General features: G+C 53.9%; 1 protein-coding gene across 5 annotated transcripts in view; it reads right to left on the minus strand.

The window, feature by feature from the left end:
* Positions 1 to 1,499: 1,499 nt before the first annotated feature.
* CELF5 (CUGBP Elav-like family member 5) overlaps positions 1,500 to 18,236 on the minus strand; it is a 71,669-nt gene continuing 54,932 nt past the window's right edge. For 4 of the 5 annotated variants that reach the window (XM_064382103.1, XM_064382104.1, XM_064382105.1 and 1 more), the window contains 8 exons: positions 17,463 to 17,609; positions 16,209 to 16,350; positions 15,978 to 16,124; positions 14,486 to 14,548; positions 13,455 to 13,538; positions 8,064 to 8,207; positions 5,076 to 5,243; positions 1,500 to 3,500 (listed from right to left, as the gene is read on the minus strand). In XM_064382103.1, coding sequence (XP_064238173.1) covers positions 5,116 to 5,243; positions 8,064 to 8,207; positions 13,455 to 13,538; positions 14,486 to 14,548; positions 15,978 to 16,124; positions 16,209 to 16,350; positions 17,463 to 17,609 — 855 coding nt within the window. In that variant the 3' untranslated portion in view covers positions 1,500 to 3,500; positions 5,076 to 5,115. Of the gene's footprint in view, positions 3,501 to 5,075; positions 5,244 to 8,063; positions 8,208 to 13,454; positions 13,539 to 14,485; positions 14,549 to 15,977; positions 16,125 to 16,208; positions 16,351 to 17,462; positions 17,610 to 18,236 lie in introns of those variants that run through there. The other variant, XM_064382107.1, reaches the window with a different exon arrangement.

Raw genomic sequence — 18,236 nt, forward strand, 5'->3', positions numbered from 1 at the left:
CCCTACAAAAAATCTTTAAAAATTCGCAGAGCACGGTAGTGCATGCCCGTAGTCCCAACCACTCTGGAGACTGAGGCAGGAAGATCACTTAAGCCCCAGGAGTTCGAGGTTGTGTAGCAACTATGGGTGAGGATGTGCACCAAACGGAACCCTCACGTGTGGTGTGTGGGAATGTAAAATGGTAAAAACGCCGCTGTGAGAAACAATTCAGTGACCGGGCGTGGTGGCTCACACCTGTAATCCCGGCACTTTCAGAGGCTGAGGCGGGAGTTCGAGACCAGCCTGGCCAACATGGCGAAACCCTGTCTCTATTTAAAGTACAAAAATTAGCCGGGTGTGGTGGTGGGTGCCTGTAATCCCAGCTACTTGAGAGGCTGAGGCAGGAGAATCGCTTCAACCCAGGAGGCGGAGGTTGCAGTGAGCCAAGATGGCACTCCAGCCTGGGTGACAGAGTGAGACCCTGTTTCAAACAAACAAAAAATAAATAAATAAAACGATAAATTCTATGTTACGTGAATTTTACCTGCATTTTTTCAAAACTGTACAATTTATTCTACACTCTCTCTCTCCCGCACTGGACTGTCCCCGTGAGAACACAGACCGAGTGACTTTAGTTGAACACCTGTTGGCTGTGGGCGGTGGCTCACATCTGTAATTCCAGCGCTTTGGGAAGCAGAGGCCAGAAGATCACTTGAACCCAGGAGTTCGAAACCAGCCTGGGCAACATAGCGAGACTCCATCTCTACAAAAAAACCATAAAAGTTAGCTGGCCATGGTGGTGCATGCCTTTAGTCCCAGCTACTCGGGAGGCTAAGACAGAAGTGCTGGAGCCCAGGAGGCTGAGGCTGCAGTGAGCCAAGATCATGCCATTGCACTCCAGCCTGGGCAACAGAGTGAGGCCTTGCCTTAAAAAAGTGTGATATGATCCAAATGAATGCCTGTGGCTTCAGCAGACAGCTCCCAGATCCCAGACGGTTAGACCTGGTATCTCTCTCTTTTTTTTTTTTTTTTTTTTTTTTTTTTTCAGAAAGAGTCTCACACTGTTGCCTAGGCTGTAGTGCAGTGGCATGATCTCAGCTCACTGCAACCTCTGACTCCTGGGTTCAAGTGATTCTGATACCTCAGCCTCCTGAGTAGCTGCGATTACAGGCATGTGCCACCATGCCCAGCTAATACACACACACACACACACACACACACACACACACACACACATATATTTTAGTAGAGGAGAGATTTCACCATGTTGGCCAGGCTGGTCTCGAACTCCCAACTTCAGGTGATCCACCCGCCTCGGCCTCCCAAAGTGCTGGAATTACAGACGTGAGCCACTGTGCCCGGCCCTGGTATCTGTATCTGTATTTGGCATCTCTGGGTATCCCCTTCTGCAACCCCTCACACTAAACCTGAGTTTCTCTGCAGCCTAGACGTTGGACGGGGCCAGATACACTTGGTCTGTGTGGATGAGAGAGAGAGGAAAGAAACAGGAGAGTCAGCCCTTTAGCAAGTAAAACTTTTATTAAATAAATTTTTAGTTTTTTTTGTTTTGTTTTGTTTTGTTTTTCAGACCAAAGAGAGGCGTTTTGGACATTAAGACGCTTTGCTGCTTCTCACCCGAAACACGCAACAGGAACAGCCACCTCTCCAGCCACAGGAAAATCTTCTTTGACACAGAACTCAAACCAAGTCAACCCAAAGTCCCAAGTTCTTTGCTTTCTTTTCTGTGTGTGTGTGTGTTGGTTTGTTCCAAAAGTCAGTTTGCAAGTTGAAACTTCATGAAATTACTCGTAGCAGAAATAAAGTAGGTCGTACAAATCACGGTCTTCGAGGTGGAGTATAAAAATGGTATTTACAGCCAGTAAACATGGACCAGAAGGACGCACACAAGTGCACACCAGCACGCACTCCCAAGCGGGCCCTGGGGGCTCGGCGGGCGCCGGGGACGCGGGTGAGGCCCCCTCCAGGCCGATTGGCACACGCTTGCAGACAGAGACACACGGAACACAGGCACGCTAGAGGAGTCTCGGAACAATTATCAAACTCTGGAATATCGAAACGCGTTGGTTCAGAAGACTTTTTTTTTCTTTTTCCTTTTTTTTTCTTTTTTTTTTTTTTTTTTTTTCTCTGCTGTGTGGTTCCCCCCACCCCACCGCCCCCCCCTCCGGGTCAGTCAACACATTTTGGTAGAAAGAAAAAATGCTTGGTTTTTTTTTTTTTTTTTTTCTTTTTAAATGTTTTTTTTTTCCTTTGAGCTTATGAAGTTATCCGGCGCCTCACTGGGTAAGAGGCCTCGCTGGATGTCCAAGTGAACTTGATTCTGTGCTTTGACGTGGGTGTCGCGGGTCGGGCAGCTGTACAGAGGCACCCCACAAAGTCCCCCCCACCCCACTCCCAACGAGGAAACGAAAATTCATTGCGGTTTGATTGTTTTTTTTCCCCCATTTTTTTTTCTTCTCTTTTCTTCTTTGTACCTGCTCAGAAAGACCGGAAAAAAAAGAAAAAAAAAAAAAATCTCTGTAGAGGTATGAAGGTCATTATCAAGTTCGTCATCTCCGGTGAAAGGGGCGCTTGGCCAGTCCAGGGAGGGGTCTTCCGCTATGCTTGGCAATCCTGGTTACAAGACCTTAAATTCGAGGCTGGTGATTCGAAGGCAGGGACGATGGCTGCCTGGCCTTGGGAGGGGGTGGTGAGGGGCAGGGGGAGCCTCCCCCCAACCCTGTCTGCCCCCCCTCCGACGGAAAGCTAAGGGCTACTGGTCACATGAATAAGGCTATGACTCAGGGAGGGGAGCAGAGGAGGGCTGAGGCCGGCCAGAGCATCTCTGTTGTACCTTTATCCAGCAGGGAAGGCAGGGCTCTGGGAGGAAGGGGCGAGGTGGGGCCTGGAGGCTGTAGCTGGGACCAGGGAGTTCAAAGGCCCTGGAGAATCAGTGGTGGAGGGGGAGGAGTTGCCAAAAGTCCTGGAGGTATATTGTGTTGGTGGGGTTCCTGGTGGGATGTGCCAGCCGGGAGGTGGGGGGGGGCACCTGGTACGTGTTGCCCGGGGTCCCACCAACCTCAGCCCTTCCTGTGTCCCCACTGAGTGACCGGCCCAGGGTCACTCTACTCGGATAGAAGGAAGTCGGAGAAGTTTGGTCCTATGATCCGTACTCAAAAATATATATACCGTCTATAGATCTATATATATATGCACATATATATATAGGAAAGGTGGTGATTTAATTTGGGGAAGTCACCGAGTTAGATGGGGAAGAAGCGAGGGCGCTTCCCAAAGCAGGGGGTGTGTGAACGCTGCTGTCCCCGACTCAGGAGCCTCTCCCCACCCCCACCCCGCCCCAGGACAGACCACAAAGCCCCCTCCCCACTCCGGGTGGCCTCCAGTGGAGGGGGACGGGGGCGAGGGGAAGAAAGGGCTGGTGTCCAAAGAACGGTTGTTATTTATGGAAAAGTCCTGGATCGGTTGGAAGCGGAAAACCCTCCTGGGATGGGAAGGCCCCTCACCTGGGGGAGAAGGGACGGGCGTTAGGGGCCACACAGGTGGACACCGCCTCCCCACCCAGCTCCACCCGCCTTGCCCTGGCCAGGCTGGGATCTAGGAACCCAAGGGCTCCCATCTTTTCCAAAAGAACAGATCCCACAAAGGCCAGAGTTCAGAGGCCAACAAACCCAGCGTTCAAAGAACCTAACGTCACCATCACCAAGCCCGTATTCCTCCTCCTCTGGCAGCTGGGGACAGATATTTCCGTTTGTTTTCTGTCTCTCCTTCCCCACGTCCTGCCATCTAAGGTCCGTGAAGGCAGTTTCTCCCCTGCACCCGGCCCCCGGCCCCGTTTCTGTTCATTCACAGCTGCGTCCCTGAGCTCTGGGACAGTACCTAGCACATAATAGATGCTCAGTTAAAAAAAAAAAAAGGGGGCAGACTGGGAGTGACAAGTGAAGGGATTGCAGACTGCGGCTTTGGATTTCGCTTCTGGTTGGCAGTTCCCGAAGGCGCGTTTTGTGCCGTTAAACACTCCCAAATCTGTGTGTGTGCCGACCCGGGAGAATGTGAAAAGGCCAGAGAGCCTCTAACTGAGCATCTACTGTGCCAGCTCCAGGCAAGGCTCTTTGATGATGGTGATAGTGACTTAAAACAACAAAAAATCACAACGAATTATCCACTGCTCTTTAGGTGGTGGGTTCTGGGCTCGGCTGTGAAAAGAAACCCCTCCGTTCCCTAGGTGGACCGTTTCTGCTGCCTCTGGGGAGATGACTTTCTTGAGCCCATTTTACAGATGAGGCTCATCAAGGTTTGAGATCCAGGGTTGAGTTCTCACAGTGGCCCCACAAGGTTTACCGTTCATCCCGTCCCCCACAAAAAAACTGTTGAGAAGGCGGTTTGCCCTGATGGCAAAACACACTCTGGGTTTGGTTGCATTTTGTTAGTTTTCTTAGGTGATGGTGGGTGGCGCATGAATTCCACTTTTCCATCAACTCATTGGGTAAGAATGACACCCAGTGAGGGGCCGCTTATCACAGGGGAACTGGTGGAAATGGAGCAGGGAGACTGGAAAGTGTCAAGGCTGACTGGACCAGGCCCTGGGCACTGGCCCCACCCTCCTCTCTCCAGCCCTGGTTCCGAGTTGGGGTCCAGCCTTCGGGTCTGGGGTGGGCACTTAACATTTTTGTCTGGTTTGGGGTTTTTCAGCAGGGAAAACAGATTCATAGGACAGACAGAAGCCCTCCCCACCGCACCCCCAACCCCAGGGCAAATCTGGCCTTTCAGGTGAACTTCTATTCATCCCTCAAAGCCTTTTCTGGGAAGGATTCCCTAACCGCCCTCGATGGGCCCAGGCTCACCTCAGTCCCTACCCCACTCCCACCCTCCACTCCAGCCCCGACCGCAGCGGGATTGGGGGTGTATACGTCCAGCTCCGTGCCCGCCAACCCAACCCGGAGGTTTCCTGCGGGCTCTGGTAGTATCACCCCACCTGGGGAAGGTTTGGAGCATGAAGTGGGCCGCGGGAGGGGGTTTTGGACAAGAGGGGGTTGGGAGAGTAGGGGCCGGGGCGGGGGTGGGGCCGCCTGGCGGCTCACCTGGGCCATGCCCACAGCCTCGGGGCGGCTGTGGGCGCGGTCAGTAGGGGTGTCCCGGGTCTTTGGGCCGCTTCAGCTGAACTTTGAGCCTCTTCATGCCGATCTGGAAGCCGTTCATGGCCTGGATGGCTGTCTGGGCGCTGGCCGGGTTATCAAAGCTCACGAAGCCTGCAGAAACGGGGTGGTCCTCCATGGTTGGCACTGTGGGCGTCCTCGGCTTGTTCCTACGCTGTGGCCCTGGCTTCCTGGCTCACGGGGTCCCAGGCAGGTGTGTATTTGCACACCTGCACAGCCCAGGGGGTGTGTGGTGGAGTACACACAGCGGCAGCCCTGGCTTTGTTCTGATACCTCTGGACTTGTATGCCTCTGAGGACGGGGCACTCACTCCTTATCTTGGGGTCTGCTCTGCTGAGACTTCCCAGCTGGCACGGAGGCAAGGTGGGGCGTCTGAGGGTCCTGGAAGGGCCACCTTCTCCACACCTTCCCTCTGGAGGATGCCTGCCTCCTTCCACGCCCTCTGTCTAGCCAGGATCAGTGTCTCCAGCTGACTCTGTGTGCCTGCATCCTTGTTTCTCTCTTTTTTGTTGGGGGAGGGAGAACAGGATCGCACTCTGCCACCCAGGCTGGAGTGCAGTGGCGCTATCTCAGCTCACAGCAGCCTCAACCTCCTGGGCTCAAGAGATCCTCCTGCCTCAGCCTCCTGAGTAGCTGGGACCACAGGCCCATACCACCATGCCTAGTTAATGGTCTCCGTTTCTCTGTCTGTCTTTGAGTCTTCTCTCTCTCTCTCTCTCTCCCCTTCTGTCTCAGCTCTGTCTCTTTTTCTTCATCTCTGTCAGTGTCTCTGCTCCAGTCTCTCTCTCTAGAGGCCATCAGAAATACTCCACCCCATGACTGAGTGTGGTGGCTTCCGCCTGTAATCCCGGCACTCTGGGAGGCCAAGGAGGGTGAATCACGTGAGGTCAGGAGTTTGAGACCAGCCTGACCAACACGGTGAAACCCCCGTCTCTACTAAAAATACAAAAATTAGATGGGCGTGGTGGTGGGCACCTGTAATCCCAGCTCCTCGAGAGGCTGAGGCAGGGGAATTGCTTGAGCCTGGGAGATGGAGGTGGTGGTGAGCCGAGATCTCACTGATGGATCGAGACTCCATTTCAAAAAAAAAAAAGTCAAGGGCTTTCGTTTTTTGTTTTTTTGAGACGGAGTTTTGCTCTTGTTGCCCAGGCTGGAGTGCCGTGGTGCAATTTTGGCTCACTGTAACCTCCACCTTCTGGGTTCAAGGGATTCTCCCGCTGCATGCTCCTGAGTAGCTGGGATTACAGGTGCCCGCCACCACACCTGGCTAATTTTTTGTATTTTTAGTAGAGACGAGGTTTCACCCATGTTGGCCAGGCTGGTCTCAAACTCCTGACATCAAGTAACCCACCCTCCTCAGCCTTCCAAAGTGCTGGGATTACAGGCATGAGCCACCGCACCCAGCCCCGGGTCTCAGTTCTAACATCACCTCCTCCTGACTCTGGATAACATTCCCACTTCAACCTGACCAGTCTCTATTTTCTTAGCAGTTTTATTTTTCTTCATATCATTTAAAACTCCCTGACCTACATCCTACATAAAAATTCAGTTCTTTTTCACCCTGACCACATTTCAAGTGTGCAGTAGCCACGTGGGGCTGGTGCTGTGGTATCAGACAGCTCCAAGGAAGAGCATTTCCGTCACTGGATAACGCTCTACAGGGAGCCAAAAACACCATGAGCTCCCTGGAAGGAAGGGGTTTTTGTCAGCCTCATTCTGTGCTGGGCTGGGAAGGGCCTGATGTACAGTATGGGCTTCACACAGGTTCGTTCTGCTGTTTTTGTTTTTTACATGAGACAGAGTCTTGCTCTGTTGTCCAGGCTGGAGTGCAGTGGTGTGATCATGGCTCACTGCAACCTCGACCTCATGAGCTCAAGGGATGGTCACATCTCTATCTCCCGAGTAGCTGAGACTACAAGTGTGCCACACCACGCCTGGCTAATTTTTTTTTTTTTTTCAGAGATGGGGTCTTGCTATGTTGCCCAGGCTGGTCTTGAACTCCAGGGCTCAAGCAATCCTCCCACCTTAGCTTCCTGAGTAGCTGGGACTACAAGCACATGCAACTAAGCTCAGCCAATTAAAATCCTTTTTTTTTTTTTTTTTTTTTGAGATGGAGTCTTGCTCTGTCTCCCAGGCTGGAGTGCAGTGGTGTAATCTCGGCTCGCTGCAACCTCCGCCTCCAGGGTTCAAGCAATTCTCCTGCCTCAGCCTCCCGCGTAGCTGGGATTACATGTGCCTGCCACGGCACCCAGTTAATTTTTGTATTTTTAGTAGAGATGGGGTTGCTCCATGTTGGCAAAGCTGGTCTTGAACTCCTGTCCTCAGGTGACGCACTCACCTTGGCCTCCCAAAGTGCTGGGATTACAGGCGTGAGCCATTACGCCCAGCCAAAAACAATTTTTTTTTTTTTTTTTTTTTTGGTAAACACAGGGTCTCACTATGTTGCCCAGGCTGGTCTTGAACTCCTGGACTCATATGATCCTCCCACCTCAGCCTCCAAAAGTGCTGGGATCGCAGGCGTGATCCACGTACTGGTTCTGATTGTGAGCTATTTCAGCACAGCCCTGCCCCTGACCAAACCCTCTTAGTCCCTGTCCCCGCGCAGGTGCAGGTGAGGGAGGTGGATGGGGAGGGGCGTGGGGGCGGATGGGGAGGGGCGTCGGGGATGGATGGGGAGGGGCGTGGGGGTGGATGGGAGGGGCGTCGGGGCGGATGGGGAGGGGCGTTGGGGCGGATGGGGGGTGTCGGGGGCGGATGGGAGGAGCGTGGGGCGGATGGGGAGGGGCGTCGGGGCGGATGGGGAGGGGCGTCGGGGGCGGACGGGCGGGGCGTCGGGGGCGGACGGGCGGGGCGTCGGGGGCGGACGGGCGGGGCGTCGGGGGCGGATGGGGAGGGGCATCGGCGGCCACTCACCGAAACACTTGCTCTGGTTGGTAGCTCGATCCATAAACACCTTGGAGGAAATGATATTGCCGAAGGGCAGGAACATCTGCGTCAGCTCCGTGTCTCCAAACTCCTGGGGGAGGTGGTAGATAAACAGGTTACAGCCTTCGGGACCTGCAGGTGGGGGAGAGAAAGACATAAAGCCCCCAAGGAGAGGAGGCGGACCCCCCCCCGGGGGAGGGGCACAGGTCTGGAGCCCGCATTCGGCTTCTCCAGCTGTCGGGAGAGGGGTGACCCAGACACCCAGAAAGAAGGGGCCTGAGCACGGGCTGGGGACGGAGACAGGACACACCAACCCCTCGCCTACACCAGACGGTCCCACACTGGGCTACTCTGCACCATAGATGATCCTCAGACTCCAGGTAACTGACAAGACCCACAGCCCAGATCAACCTTCAGTCCCCGACCCCGATACCTGAAAACTCCCCAGGAAGCCCGCCCTCCAGAAAATCCCTCCGTAAACCTCAAACTCCGGATCATGTACAAAAGTCAGATGAGCTGGGAGTGCAGAATAAGGAAACTTGGTAATGTCTTTGCAATAATAATAACGTCTCTAAAATAAAACTCGTTTGTAAAAGTCTGGTTTTCAGCCATCATGCCTGGCCAAATAGTTTTTTTTTTGTTTTTTTTTTTGAGATGGAGTCTCGTTCTGTCTTCCAGGCCGAGTGCAGTGGCGCAATGTCGGCTGACCGCAAACTCCACCTCCCGGGTTCAAGCAGTTCTCCTGCCTCAGCCTCCCGAGTAGCTGGGATTTCAGGCGCCCACCACGACGCCCGGATAATTTTTGTATTTTCAGTAGAGATGGGGTTTCACCATGTTGGCCAGGCTGGTCTCGAACTCCTGACCTCAAGTGATCCGCCTACCTCAGCCTCCCAAAGTGCTGGGATTACAGGGATGAGCCACTGCATCGAGCCAAAAAAAATATTTTTTTTTAATTTCACTTTCTCAAGCCCCAGACAGGGATAAACTCTTCAGATCTTGGGTAATTTTCAAAACTCAAGATGATGCAGAAACAAAATCAGGTGAATTAAAAGAATTATCTGGTCCCCAGTCCCAGATATCCTACAACCACAGATAATTAAACAATAACATAATATACCAACCATAAATAATTCTTTTTAAGTTACAGACACTCAATTGTCCCCTCTCCAAATCCCCAATGCATAGCTAATATATAAACTATAAGTAACAACAGCATTTTAAAACCTTGCTCATCTGAAGCCCTAAACAGTCCCCCAAATCTGCTACTTCCAAACCTAAAAATGCCCTTCTTCCATTCCCACCTCACAAAAAGAGTAATCCCTGCCCTTGACAGCAATAGATATTTTTTTTTTTTAAGAGACAGCGTCTCTTTGTCACTCAGGCTGGATCGCAGTGGCACAGTCATAGCTCACTGCAGCCTCTAACTCCTAGGTTCAAGAGATCCTCCCACCTTGGCCTCCCAGGTAGCTGGAACCACAGGCACACACCAGCATGCCTGGCTAACTTTTTAATTTTTGTAGCGATGGGGTCTCACTTTGTAGCTTAAGCCGGTCTTGAACTCCTGGCCTCAAGCAGTCCTCCCACCTTACCCTCCCAAAGTGCTGGGATTACAGGTGTCAGCCACTGTACCCAGCCAATGCTTGCTTTTTGTCTGTTTGTTTTTTAGATGGAGTCTTGCTCTGCCGCACAGGCTAGAGTGTAGTGGCACGATCTCGGCTCACCGCAACCTCCACCTCCCGGGTACAAGTGATTCTCCTGCCTCAGCCTCCCAAGTAGCTGGGATTATAGGCACAAACCACCACGCCTGGCTAATTTTTGTATTTTTAGTAGAGACGTGTTTTCACCATGTTGTCCAGGCTGGTCCCGAACTCCTGACCTCAGGTGATCCACCTGCCTCAGCCTCCCAAAGTGCCGGGATCACAGGTATCAGTCACCGTACCCGGCCAATGCTTGTTTTTGAAATGCAAGTTTGCTCCAATGTGACTGAACAATTTTGAGCACAACCTGAATTTTGCATTTGTTCACACACTGTTTCATCCGCAACCAAAAACTGTCGGCAGACGCTGAAAACCGCATCCGGCTGCACTGACCTTCAGAAGAAAGCACACGCCGCGTGCTGTACACCCTCCGACAGCTCCGCCAGTGTGCTGTGAGCTGGACCTTCCCCATCCGGGGTCATGACTGTCTGTCTGATTTCAGACAACTCTCCTTCCGCTGTTGCCGTCACTCACATGCAACCCTTTAGAGGCCGCTTCCACGTGCACATTCTGGGTCTTTTCCAAGGCCAAGCACGGTATTTAATGTAGTATCATGCATTTCTTTTTTTCTTTTTCTTTCCTTTTTTTTAAGACGGAGTCCTCGGTCTCAGAGTTGCCAGGCTGGAGTGCAGTGGCGCGATCTTGGCTCACTGCAACCTCTGCCTCCTGGTTTCAAGCGATTCTCCTGACTCAGCCTCCAGAGTAGCTGGGACTACAGGCGCCTGCCACCACGCCCAGCTAATTTTTCTTTTTCTTTCTTTCTTTTTTTTTTTTTTTGTATTTTTAGTAACGATGGGGTTTCACCACGTTAGCCAGGATGGTCTTGCTCTCGTGACCTTGTGGTCCGCCCATCTTGGCCTCCCACAGTGCTGGGATTATAGGCGTGAGCCACCCTGTGCCAGGCTTTTTTTCCCCCCCTTGAGACAGAATCTTGCTCTGTTGCCCAGGCTTGAGTGCCGTGGTGTGATCTCAGCTCCCTGCAGCCTCCACCTCCCGAGTTCAAGAGACTCTCCTGCCTCAGCCTCCTGAGTAGCTGGGACTACAGGTGCCCGCCACCATGCCCACCATGGTGAAACCCCGCCTTTTATACAAAATACATATTTTGTATCTTACACATATTTTATGATTTTGTGTCTACAGATTTTTTTATTTTATACAGGAGAATATAAATTAAGGCCCATCAACAGGATGGAGTTTTTTGTTGTTTTTTGAGATGGAATCTTGCACTGTCACCAGGCTCAAGTGTAGTGGCGACATCTTGGCTCACTGCAACCTCCACCTCCTGGGTTCAAGTGATTCTCCTGCCTCAGCCTCCCGAGTAGCTGGGACTGCAGGTGCGCACCACCACACACGGCTAATTTTTGTACTTTTTAATAGAGACGGGGTTTCACCACGTTGGCCAGGATGGTCTCAATCTCTCAGCCTCCCCAAGTGTTGGGATTACAGGTGTGAGCCACCGTGCTGGGCCAGTATCATTCATTTCTAAACCACATAACATGTAGAAAACAGTGCCACTGTTTCTACTAGTTCCCCATCTCTCTTTTCTCTTAACATGTCACTGATAAAGGTTTTTTTGTTTTTGTTTTTTAATTTTTTGTTGCTGTTTTGAGACGGTCTCCCTCTGCCGCCCAGGCTGGAGTGCAGTGGCGTGATCTCGGCTCACTGCCTTGGGTTCAAGTGTTCCTCCTGCCTTGGCCTCCCAAAGTGCTGGATTACAGACGTGAGCCACCGCATCCAGCAAGTTTTCCCTTGTTTTCATTTTTTAAATTTTATTTATTTAATCTTTTTGAGATGGAGTCTCGCTCTGTTGCCCAGGCTGGAGTCATGTGGCTCAATCTCGGCTCACTGCAACCTCCACCTCCTGGTTCAAGTAATTCTCCTGCCTCAGCCTCCGGAGTAGCTGGGATTACAGGTGCGCACCACCATGCCCAGCTTATTTTTGTATTTTTAGTAGAGACAGGGTTTCACCATGTTGGCCAGGCTTGTCTTAAACTCTTGACCTCAGGTGATCCACCCAACTTGGCCTCCCAAAGTGCTGGGATTACAGGCTTGAACCACCGTACCTGAGTTTTTTTTTTTTTTTTTTTTTGAGACGGAGTCTGCTCTGTTGTCCAGGCTGGAATGCAGTGGAGTGATTTCGGCTCACTGCAACCTCCACCTCCCAGGTTCAAGGGATTCTCCTGCCTCAGCCTCCCAAGTAGCTGGGATTACAAGCACATGCCACCATGCCCAGCTAATTTTTCATATTTTTAGTAGAGACAGGTTTTCACTGTGTTAGCCAAGATGGTCTCAATCTCCTGACCTTGTGATCCCCCCGCCTCAGCCTCCCAAAGTGCTGGGAATACAGGCGTGAGCCACCACGCCTGGCTGGCTGGCTTATTTATTGATTGATTGACAGAGTTTTGCTCTGTCGTCCAGGCTGAAATGGTACAATCTTGATTCACTGCAAACTCCACCTCTCCGGTTCAAGCAATTCTTGTGCCTCAGTTTCCCCAGTACTTGGGATTACAGGCACCTGCCACCACGCCCAGCTAATTTTTTGTATTTTTAGTAGACACAGGGTTTTGCCAGGTTGGCCAGGCTGGTCTCAAACTCTTGAGCTCAGGCAATCCACCCATCTCAGCCTCCCAAAATACTAGGATTACAGGCGTAAGCCACCTCAATTGGCCCGCTGTTTTTAAAGTTCATTTAAGTGCAGTCTCTTGTATCTGGCTTCCTTCACTCAGTTTTCCGCTTGTGAAGTTACCCTGTGTCATTGTGTCTTTATCCTTTTTCACTGCTGTATAGTATTCCATTGTGCTGATCCATCCTAATTTATTTATCCATCTTCCTGCTGATCTACAACACTTAGGTTGTTACCAGCTTGGGATTTTTTTTTCTTTCTTTTTTTTTTTGAGATGGGGTCTCACTCTCTCACCCAGCCTGGAGCGCAGTAGGGAGATAGTAGCTCACTGCAGCCTTGACCTCCCCGGCTCAAGTGGTCCTCCTGCCCCAGCCTCCTGAGTAGTTGGGACTACAGGTGTGCACCACAGCTCCTGGTTAATTTTTTGTTTTTTTTTTAGACATGGGGTCTTGCTAAGCCAGGCTAGTCTTGGACTCCTGGGCTCAAGTAATTCTCCCACCTTGGCCTCCCAAAACGCTATGTAATTACAGGCGGGAGCTATCACACGTGGCAAGATCTGTGTGGATTTGAACCCTGTCAGACTCCAGAATCTAATCCCTCCCTCCCTCCCTCGACAGCTTTAGCTTTACTGGGGAGGCCTCAGTTTACCTGAGATACCTCATCGTGCCATGCCCCATCCTCAAAAAGGGTTTCCTCTCCAAAAAATCCAGAGAGTCACTCTTGGTTCTGGAGAAGGTTGGTAGGAAGTCACTGCTATTCCTATGGGGTCGGGGCGAGCATGGTTCTCTTTTCAGAAGAGGAAACAGAGGGAGATTCCGTTACCCGAGAACACCCACGGGGCCAGCGACTGCACCAGGACTCAACTCTGACCCGTCCAGCTCCCAGGCAGCACTCTCAGCCCTGCGGGTCCCAGACGCCCGGGCCAGACAAGGAGCCTGGAGGTGGACGGGGCGGGCAGAGGGCGGGGCTGGCGCCCAGGGGAGGTCGCGGCCGCCTCACCTTCTCGCTGCTGCTGCTGCAGGAGGGGCGGCGGCTGGGGGACGCTGTGCGCGATGGGCGTGATGGCCGCGGTGGGGTACATGGCTGCGGAGACCGGAGCAAGACACAGGGCGAGGAGGGGCGTGAGGCCACGTGGGCGCCCCTGGCGTTGGGGCGGGGCGGGGCGGGGCCACAAGAGAGGGCGGGCCAAAACGGGAATGGGTTTGGCCATGGCGCTGGGGTGTGGAGGGCGGGGCCATGTCAGAGGGCGGGCCCGAGAACACAAGGACAAAATGAAGTGGGGCTATTGCCTGAGGGGCGGGGCCATGGTGGAGGGCAGGGCCAAGACAAAGAGGCGGCGTGGGTTAGGGGTGGCGGTGGACCCCATGGCATGAGGAGAGGGGTACAGGGGGTGGGCCACAGCAGAGGGCGGGCCACAGCAGAGGGCGGGGCCAAGGTCATAGGTCAGCGCAGAGTGGGTGGGACTATTGCTTGAGGGGTGGGGCCACAGTGAAGGGCGCGGCCAAGATCAGGGTGAAGAGGAAGAGTGGGGCGGGGCCGTGACTTGATGGAGGGCTATGTGGGCAGGACCATGAGTTGAGGGGCGGGGCCGCAGCAGAGGGCGGGGTCACAGCCAGGCCTTAGGAAGTAGAGCCAGAGGTAGGGGCAGGGCTTTTCCAGAGAGGCGTGGTCAGAGTAAAGGCAGCATGTGAGGGGCGGGGCTAGAAGCTGAAGGAGGGAGGTAAGCGGCGGGGCCGAGAGCTGGGGTTGGGTCAGGGCTGGAGGCGTGGTCAAGGGGAACCGCCTCTCCCCAGCACAGAATGTGAGAGGGTGAGGCCAGGGGTAAGCGCTGACCTTAAGGGCGGCTATACCTGTTGGTGAGGTGGAACCAGGAACAGGGCCAGGGGTTGCATAGGGGACAAGAGGCTAAGGGTGTGCCCTGAGGGGCGGGACCAGAGGTAGGAGGCGTGGCTAGGCACAGAAGAACAAGGCCGGGGCGGGCCGCGGGGGCGGGGCCAGAGCCCAGCGTGGGCACGCGGGCTGCCTCCTACCTGTGTACTGCTGGACTCCGGAGAAGGCAGGATGCAGTGTCTCGGCCACAGTCGGGCTCTGAGCTGCAGAACAGACGGAGGAGCTAAGTGGGGCGGGGGCAGCAGAAGTCTTCCATCCACCCCCGATCCTTAGGAGCCAGAAAGAGAGCAACCAACGCACCCCCCAGCTTCGCCTCTGTGCTAAACCCTCTGTAGTACCAGGAAGCTGAGGCCAAGGAAGGTGAAGCCACTGGCACAGGCCCACTCAGATAGCAAACGACAGGAGCTGAACTGGCATGGGGTTTCTCGGACTCCAGAGACAGTTCACCATCGTCCCCATCTCTCTCTCCCTATCCCGACCCCTTTGCCTCCCAAGGGGACCCTTCACTCCTCTCTATTCTCTGGGTTCACCAGGACTTCAGCGTCCACCTCAAATCGCCACCTGCCCCCATCCCCTGCCCCGTCTCCCTCTCCACTTCAGTTTGCTCATCAGACGCCCTGGGGTTCCCCCATCCAGCTGTGGCCTTCTTGCTACCACTAAGGAAAGGGGGAGGGGGAGGGAAGAGGTTGTCCAGGCCACCAAAGCTGATGAGTCTGGGTAAAAATTCAACCAAAAAATTCTGCTCGAATAGAGACAGTGTGCTAGAAGGCAGGGGATGGTGGCGGTGGCGGTGACTCCAAAGGGGGTAGCATGGAGTTCACTTGGGGGCCGTGGAGCAGCTCTGTATCTTCGCCGTGGGGGACACACAAGTCTATATCTGTGACATAATGGCAATGAACCCCCCCCCCCACATACACAAAGTGCATGCAAAAAGTCGTGAAATCAGGCCGGGCACGGTGGTTCACACCTGTAATCCCAGCACTTAGGGAGGCTGAGGCAGGCAGATCACAAGGTCAGGAGTTCGAGACCAGCCTGATCAACATGGTGAAACCCCATCTCTACTAAAAATACAAAAAATAGCTGGGCGTGGTGGCATGCACTTGTAATCCCAGCTACTCAGGAGGCTGAGGCAGGAGAATCACTTGAACCAGGGAGGAAGAAGTTGCAGTGAGCTGAGATTGTGCCACTGCACTCCAGCCTGGGTGACAGTGAGACCCTGTCTCAAAAAAACAAAACAAAGCAAAACAAAAACTGATGGTGCCATTCCTGGAACCAGGTGGCATGTGAAACCTTCCGCACATGGATTAAATTGTTGATGCAACTTTATGAGGCTATTAATATTATCTGCTCCTTTTCCCAGATGAGCAACTGAGGCTCAGAGACTTAAGGAGCCCACCCAGGGTCAATGAACTGGAATTTAAGCTCAGAAACACCCAGATGCACCGTTTTGAAGTGTTGCCACCCTGCCATGGCCTCTTTCTGTGTCTACAGCTCTTATCTGCTCAGCCGAGACACCCTTTCGCCTGCCCTGCTGTTCCCTGGGCACTGTGATGCAGGGACTCCTACTTTTCCAGAAACACCATCTCCACTCCCTGACACTCTCCTAGGCCCCAGAGGACCACCCCGAGTTACCTGGGTAGGGCACAAGGCCATTGGCATAGACGGTTTCCAGGGCAGGGTGCCCACCTGGAAAGGGCACGACACCTGCAAAGCCATTGGTGATGGGAGCCACGAGGCCGGGCACGGCGGTGGTGCCCAGCAGCGGGGGTGAGTGCAGCCCTGTGGAGCAGAAGAGGGTCATGGGGAGGCTGGTTCTGGCCCCGGCCCTGCCCATTCATCCTTGGGCTCCTGGCAGAGGCTCACCAGAGGCAGGAGCGATGGGTGTGGCAGGCAGCCCATTGAGGCTGACGGCGCCGATCTGCTGGATGTGACAGGGTGAGAAGGCCACGCCGGGACTCAGGTAGCTGCCCGAGGTGGACAGCACTGTTGTCTGCTGTTGCATGAGCTGGAGGTGAAGAAGTGTCACAGTTGGCGTGACGCCTGGCCTGAGATTATGGCTCACGAGGGGAGGCTTGGTTCCCCTCAAGAGGGGAAGTCAGGATGGGTATTTTGGCTCAGGCTGGGATCAGAATTGGAGCTCAGCCTGGGATCAAGGCTCTGCCTGGGAGCAGGGATCAGTTAGGAATTGGAACTCAGCCTGGGAGCAGGGATCAGTTAGGAAGTGAGGCTCAGCCTGGGATCAAGGCTCAGACTAGGATCAGGGCTTAGTTAGGAAGTGAGGCTCGGCCTGGGATTAAGTTTCAGTATAGGATCAGGGCTCAGTTAGGAAGTAAGGCTCAGACTGAGATCAAGGCTCCATGTAGGATCAAAGTTTAGTTAGAAATTGAGGCTCGGCCGGGCGCGGTGGCTCACGCCTGTAATCCCAGCACTTTGGGAGGCCGAGGTGGGTGGATCATGAGGTCAAGAGATCGAGACCATCCTGGTCAACATGGTGAAACCCCGTCTCTACTAAAAATACAAAAAATTAGCTGGGCATGGTGGCGCGTGCCTGTAATCCCAGCTACTCAGGAGGCTGAGGCAGGAGAATTGCCTGAACCCAGGAGGTGGAGGTTGCGGTGAGCCGAGATCGCGCCATTGCACTCCAGCCTGGGTAACAAGAGCGAGACTCCGTCTCAAAAAAAAAAAAAAAGAAAAAAAAAAAAGAAATTGAGGCTCTGCCTGGGATAGGGGTTCAGTCAGGAGCTGGGCTCAACTTGGGATCAGGTCTCAGCCAAGGCGGAGCTTGGTCAGGTCAGGTATCAGTTTGGGGTCAGTCTGGATTTGGAGGTTCAGCCAGAGTTGGGCCTAATCTAGATGTGGGGCACAGCCAGGTTCTGGGGCTCAGTCCAAGATTTGGTGTTAATTTGAGATTAGGGCTCAGTCTTCTGGATTTAGGGGCTCGGTCTAAGCTTGGTCTCCATTTGGAGTTGGGGTTCAGCCACACCAGGACAGGACCCTGAGTCAGGGAGATGGAGGGAGAGACAGGAGATGGGCCAAGAGGCAGGAGCCCCCGACAGAGAGTAGAAAGAGACGGGAGAGATGGAGCCGGACCCCCGAAGCCATCACTGGGTCACTCACAGCCTGGGCGTAGGCACTGTAGGGGCTGAAGGGCAGTGTGAGGGAGGGCGTCAGGATTCCCAGCTGGCCCACCATCTGCTGCATGCGCCGGAGCGTCCGTTCCTTGTCCGTGTCGGCGAACTTGACCACCAGGCTGGAGGAGGCTCCCTGCAGGGGCAGCAGCGAGCAGGGAGGGAAACGGGCTGGGAGGTAGCCAGGACTCTGGGGTCCCTGGATCCACACCAGCTCAGGCCCCCTGGGTGAGGGGCATAATGCCAGTGGCTGTCAGCCATGTCCACAGGCCCCCGGTCCCAGGAGCAGGGGCCGCAGCAAGGACTGCGTGGAGCATCCTGGGCCCAGCAGCGTTTGCACAGGTGCAGCGCCCAGACCTGGGGGGCTGTGATGGGGCACAGGTGGGGGCCCTGACTGTCAGCCACACACTCAAAACAGATGGGAGAAAAGCCACAGATGGAGGCACCTATGACTTCTGCTCACCTGAGAACAGGTGAGAAACCCACTTCCGAAGGAAAACAGTAGGTTCAGGTGGACGACCCTGCTTTTGTCACCCCACACCTGAAACTCCCTTCTCCAGAAAGGAACAACTCGGGCACAGACGGATGACCCTCCAACTCTCACACCTGAGAGCAGGTGAGACTCCGGCCACAGGAGAGGAAGGACGTGGGACAAGTACATGATCCTGACTCTGTGCCCCGTGCCAGGAGCTAGCAGGGAGTTCAGCCCCGGTGTTTTGTGCCCTGTGCAAGCAGATGAACCTGTGATCCATCCACCCAGTGG

This window comes from Aotus nancymaae, unplaced genomic scaffold (assembly GCF_030222135.1).
Source record: "Aotus nancymaae isolate 86718 unplaced genomic scaffold, 86718_ANA_hifiasm-v0.15.2.pri h1tg000028l, whole genome shotgun sequence".
Lineage (NCBI taxonomy): Eukaryota > Metazoa > Chordata > Mammalia > Primates > Aotidae > Aotus > Aotus nancymaae.